Below are 6,000 nucleotides of genomic sequence, written 5' to 3'. Positions count from 1 at the left end.
TAAATCCTTTGGCTGTACAGCGCAGCGTTTTATCTCCCATACTTGCCGTCCCACGGCCGCCCTAATCGACAGAGAGATACAAACACATTTGTTGTCACGAGGCCACAGCAAGAACAGGAGTATGGAAGGAGTCCACCAACCACAGAGAACTGACACCTTTTTTAAACCTCACCTTAGACTCCACTTCTGAACCTCAACCTAGATTTCCAACTGATGGCCAGATTAAAAGGAATAAAGTAGTCCACTTCCTGGGAAGAAGCTATGCGGCAAGAACTTTGATGAAATTCAACAAAATATGAAAATAATACTTATTTTTAGTTAAAAACACAAACATATGGCACTCACAGGCCGTTAGAGAACTCTCAGTCACATCTCCACACGTGTTGTAAAGCCACAGAAGGGGAAAGAAGTACAGACCAAGTATATAAAGAAGTAAAGCAAAACATCCCCTAAAAGTTACACCCTCATAGAGAGGAAAAATCGATCTTTTCAACACCTTGAGTACGGGAAAAAAAAATCCATTACACCTACACACCCAGTTACTTTATCTGCTAGACTGAAGGAATTCTTGGGTCAAAATTGGACTGACATCTACAGAGCTGATGCAGTTTTAACTTTGAAAAAAACCTGGCTGTTTTATTTTAATTTCTTACAATTTAATTTCTCTTTCTTCCAGAGTCAGGGAATGCCATTGTCACTGAAAATCCTTTCATAAGCAATTATGTAAGTAATGAATCCAACAACTTCAAAATGGGGGGAGGATGTCGTGACATGGGCTATCCTTTTTTTTTAACAGCTTCCTACTTAACGCTAGAACAAGTTCATGACATAACTATTATTTCCTCCTCCTTTTCCCACTTCTAAATGTGCAAATACAACTCATCAATCCCAACTATGCATTAGATTTATAAAAGCTCCTTAAAAATTATTATCAAATTGCATTTCCCATACTTTAATATATACATAAGGGAAACATTCTTATTTTCTTTTACTGCAATTACTAATATTGTGACTATCTGGGTTTTAAGACACTTTTGTTTGCCATAACTCTTAATCTTTCAGCTCTTCCCTGAAGAACTGCCTGTTCCTCTGCAATTAAGTTACCCTTTGTGAATCCCACACTACTATAGCTTCTTTTGTTACATGTAGAAGATGCTGCACAGAAATTTCTACAGGTAGTGCAGCAAACTTTCCAGTCTTGTAAATCATTTTTATTGGCTATTTCTAGAAAGCAGTGATAAAGTCTTTTAAATCAAATTATTAGTGTTTTGTAACCTGAGTTTGTACTCAAGATAAATTTTGCTTCATAAAATATTTAAGTCATCAGCTACCTAAAGAATTTTAAAAGCATTTGTTAGCAAGGCACAGATAAATTCTTTACTTCTTCTTAGTAGTTCATACCATTAGATTACTTCAGTTGAAAATTACATTAATTTTATTTAGTTTTACTATCAGCTTACTTTTTTTTTGTTTTGTGGGCTTAAAACAGCACACAGACAAAGGATGGCATTAATACACATTTTGGTTCTGTTACCTAGATGAAAAGTTCTATGTTACTAAAGATGTAGTTAAAACACAGGGAATAGTTTAACATGTTGTGTGGCCTTCTCCTTAGTTTTTTAGGAATGACTGACATACACAGTATAAGGCTCCTATAGGCAGAGCTATGAGCACCATTTATTAATATTGTCCAATGCTTGCCAGATGTAAAATCTTCTCTTTCTGGAACAGTAACTTGTTCAGATATAAAAGAAACTTTAAAAAAAATACTCCTACAGTTTCATTTTGGCAGAACCTACAGAGAACCCTGATGTGCAGCTAAGCAGGAGGACTGCTGTAGTGTAAAGGAGGAAGAGGAGGCCAATTTGACAGGGTGATGGGATAGGAAAGAGCTGAGAACTAATGTGGGGTCAGTTTGAGTTTCCACACTCCCACCACATACTTCATGATCTTTCTGTAGGAAGGAACGGACCACCCACCTGGGATCTCTCCCATTTGCCTGATCAGCAGCTGTAGGCACAGGACACACTGGTGCCTTAGGGCAGTGAGGAAGGAAATTAAGCCTTTCATCCTGTGGCCATCACGGCAGCTTCAGGCCAGCAAGGATAATTACTAGCTTGCTTTTGCCATCCTGGCTGAAGTTCAATCACAAACCCAAAACACCAAGTTGGGTAATCTCAGCTGAGGTCTCCTTTGCACAGCTATTTATATCAGGCATGTGGCATGGTCAAAAACTCGCGATATTCAGCCATGGTGGTATTATTAGAACAAACATGGGGGCAAACTCCACTGGTTTTTCAGTTCTGCTTTTAGCTGGACAGTTTACAAATGCTGTGTGAAAGCAGGGTGGACGTGTTTGCATTCTGTTCACGGTGCATCTTCATTTGAAAACTAGCACCTACAGAAGCCTGACAATCAAATGAAAGAACGTTGTAGCAGGGTGGAACAGGCTTTGCTCTGACAAAACCATGGTAAATTGAGGGCACAGGAATCCATTTTTTCCAGTGACTGAGAACATGTGCTACTGTTTCTGTAAGGGAACCATACTCCTGAACTAATTAATGGAGTTATTTCTTGTTCTTCATTTTAAGACACTGAATCTACTTTTGCTCAGGTAAAGCAGAAAAAGATTTAACAAGGGAAACTAATGAAACCCAGGCACAGTTACTAGTAAGCAAATCCTTTTAGAAAAGGCAAGGCCCTCAAAGGCCTCTCACTATTTTCCTCATTTTCTGCACATGACTTGTGTTTTAAGAGGCAGAAATTGACTGAAAGGGTTTGACTTTCACAGTGTTAAACAAGAAAGCAAAAGATTCACAAAAAAAAAAAAAAAAAAAAAAGAAATATTCACACACACACACACAAAAGTGAGTTTTAGGGACGGGTTTTTTTGAGAAATTACCTGACCTTGATAGCACCCTCATGACAAAATAAGCTGCACTAGATTCTTCCCAGGAGTAACAGCAGCACTGAAACAGACCTGGTAACGAAAGGGCAGGTTTAAGGGTAGTATTCCCTCCTGACAGTCATAAAATATATGTGCCTCAAAACTTAATCTCCAGGCTGCTGGCCTGACTTACAAGAAAAAAATCAGTATCCAAACTAAAATACTCACAAGAACTAAACCGGAGTTGTTTACAAAGCATTCTAAATTTTCCATCATCTACTACATCTAGAACCTTTGTTAACAGTATTTAGAAAAGCACTGCAAAAAAATATTTTACGCATTCTAAACTTGACAGTCTTTCAAGTAAAATAGCCTTACCTGGTACAATTATGAGACTCTCTTGCTTCACAATTTACCTTAGTTCTGGAGACAAGAATGAAAATCTGTCTTACCCAAAATGTAAACTAACAATTTAAAATAACAAAGCTTTAAAGGAATTGTCCTTGACAAAAACATTTGCATCATAACAAGGAGTAATTATTCCAAACATATTCTCCCAATGACAAGTTTTGCAGACAAACATGAAGATTTTCTCATGTGTGATGCCATGTGTGAAGGGCTAAAGCAACTGCACACCATTCGAAACTCTCTGCTTGCACACCAGGTAACACCACCACTGTTAAGACAGTGGGGACCTCCTGCTACCAGCTGTACTCACTGAACTGGCTGCCACTGATTTCAGAAAAATAAGTCAATAAATAAACCAAGCTGAGCAAGTCAAACTTTGATCCATTCACACATTCAAATTTTCAGACTAATAAGGCACTCTGCTTCCAAACGTAAGAATATGGAAGAGTGCCGGAGAGGAGAGATTCCAAGCATTAAATTGATAAGCAGAAGTGCAATTACCAAAAACAAAGCAGGGAGGATTTCAATTTTCACACGCTGCATATTTCAGGAACAAATGATCTTTTATATTAAGAACATTTTACTTTATTTTTGGCAGTAAAACGAGTGTTCTACTGAGAAACCATTCCTACTACAAAAATCAACTGCTCAGCAAGGGCATGTCACAAGTCCCTTGACATGGAGACAGGCAGGGGGAGGGGAGATCCATTTAGAAACTAATTTTGTAAGTCATTAAAGGATGTAAGTCATTCTAAAAGATTCAGTTAAGAACATAGGCAACTACTTTAGAAACCCCATAGCAGCTTCTATAATTTCAGGTTCGTAGTACAAGCACATATTAATTTTGACATTATCTGTTCAGATTTTATAGTTGCCATTTAAAGGATTCTAATAGGATAACACCATCTTTATTAAACTGTTGATACAAGATGATTCTTTTAGCATAAAGTGAAATGAAGACATTACAAAAATTACATGGCTATTAATAGAATGCAATAAACTATTAAAATAACATCTTCCTTACAATATTGGTCTTTTGTTTACAATTAGAGACCAAATAGATGAGGGGGTTCTGTCATAACATTTCACTAAATTAGCATTTAAATAATACTTGAGGCACTTTTCAGAAATTATTGAGCTATGAACAATTAACACACTCAGTTAAATCTGAATAATAGATCTACAATATTAACTGTTACATATGACAGTACTATGTGCTTTTAAAATGCAGTTTTCTAGAAGGTTAAGAAGTTTGTAAAAGTCACCTCCAAGATTTCTGGCTGTCTATAGTAGCAAATATGCTGCTCTAATAATTTTCATGTTATCTGAAAATGATTGTTTATGTATGAATTAAGCTTCACAACATTAACTGTAAGGTAGGAAGTGCTGGTTGCCTTTATACAGAATAGACGGATTGTCACTTGCTGAAAGGAAGGAAGCACAAAGCAGACAATTCCATGGGCTCTGTCATCCCATTTCATAATACAGATCTCTGATACTACTCCAGAAGATTGTATTATTCTGATAGTTCTATCATTGAGAACAATGTGTGTTCCCAAGCACAAGACTAAACACTGAGCAGATGATTTTTAAAAAGATCTGTTGTACTTCAGTTGTTCTTGATCAGTCAGTATAAAACGTTTTGTGACTTTGCAGAAAAATCACACCATATTTCTCTCCCTGGACTTGCCAAAACACACTAAAATAATAGAGGTCAAATTCTGTTCTATGCATATCCACAGCCATGGGAGAGAAAATCTTTCCCCTGATTTCAAAATCTTCCAGAGAACAGGAAAGCTTTGCAGTTTCCCCATCTCACCCTACACCTATCTTCTCTGCTAGAGTCTTTGTGGAAAGAAATAAAATAAAATAAAAGTATGCTGCTGTGACTGAGAAACTAAATACATTCATGGTCCCAAGCCAAGGGCACAGGGCAGATTTTATTTGAAATATTAAGTTCCTTGATTAAAAATTTAAGACAATCAGACAAGCTGTTGGGGTGGATGGAAAAAAAGCTGATTCCAGTAGGAAGAATTTTCTTGTTCCTTTTGGCAAATGGACCATCAAAAAAGGACGTTCTCCCACAAATATCACAGTTGTTCCGTATCATATCCCAAAATGGGTTCCAGCCACTTCTCCACCTCTGACACAGGCAAATTTTTTCTCAGAGCATAATCTTCAACCTGCAAATAGACCACAAAATGTGATGAAGATTTTGAAACTCCAGCTTTAAATGTTTACAAAGCATTTGAGATTATCTGCTTGCAAGATGATACCACAACTACAATTGACAATGTTAGTTACCTGATCTTTACATATCTTGCCAACAGCAAAATATTTGGAATTAGGACTGGAAAAGTAGAGGCCAGAAACTGCAGAAGCAGGTATCATTGCTAGTGATTCCGTTAGACCAATTCCTGGAAAAGAGAATGAGGATTTTTCTTATTCTTTGGATGAAGAATAAGCACCAATTCAAAACCTTTTTTTATGTTGGGCAGCTTCAAGCAAACTCAAAAAAACCAAGCAGCTCTCAGATGATCTAAAAACAAACCCTTTTCCCACTTGTTAACCATTAAGAAAACCTCAGGGCTTTAAACATACTGCAGACTTTCATTATAATTACTGCAGAGTTGACTCTATGGTTTGAATGAAAAACTTGGACATTTTGGCAAGTGAGGTTTTGAAGAACAGAAAGGTGTTTTTGG

General features: G+C 37.0%; 1 protein-coding gene across 7 annotated transcripts in view; it reads right to left on the bottom strand.

Annotated features, from left to right (window-relative positions):
* Positions 1–3,857: 3,857 nt before the first annotated feature.
* MTR (5-methyltetrahydrofolate-homocysteine methyltransferase) overlaps positions 3,858–6,000 on the bottom strand; it is a 49,781-nt gene continuing 47,638 nt past the window's right edge. For all 7 annotated transcript variants that reach the window (XM_040058490.1, XM_040058491.2, XM_040058493.1 and 4 more), the window contains 2 exons: positions 5,600–5,712; positions 3,858–5,478 (listed from right to left, as the gene is read on the bottom strand). In XM_040058490.1, coding sequence (XP_039914424.1) covers positions 5,386–5,478; positions 5,600–5,712 — 206 coding nt within the window. In that variant the 3' untranslated portion in view covers positions 3,858–5,385. The remainder of the gene's footprint in view (positions 5,479–5,599; positions 5,713–6,000) is intronic.

This window comes from Hirundo rustica, chromosome 3 (genome assembly GCF_015227805.2).
Source record: "Hirundo rustica isolate bHirRus1 chromosome 3, bHirRus1.pri.v3, whole genome shotgun sequence".
NCBI lineage: Eukaryota > Metazoa > Chordata > Aves > Passeriformes > Hirundinidae > Hirundo > Hirundo rustica.
The sequence above is the reverse complement of the archived record's forward strand: the minus strand, read 5'-3'. Positions and strand labels throughout refer to the sequence as shown.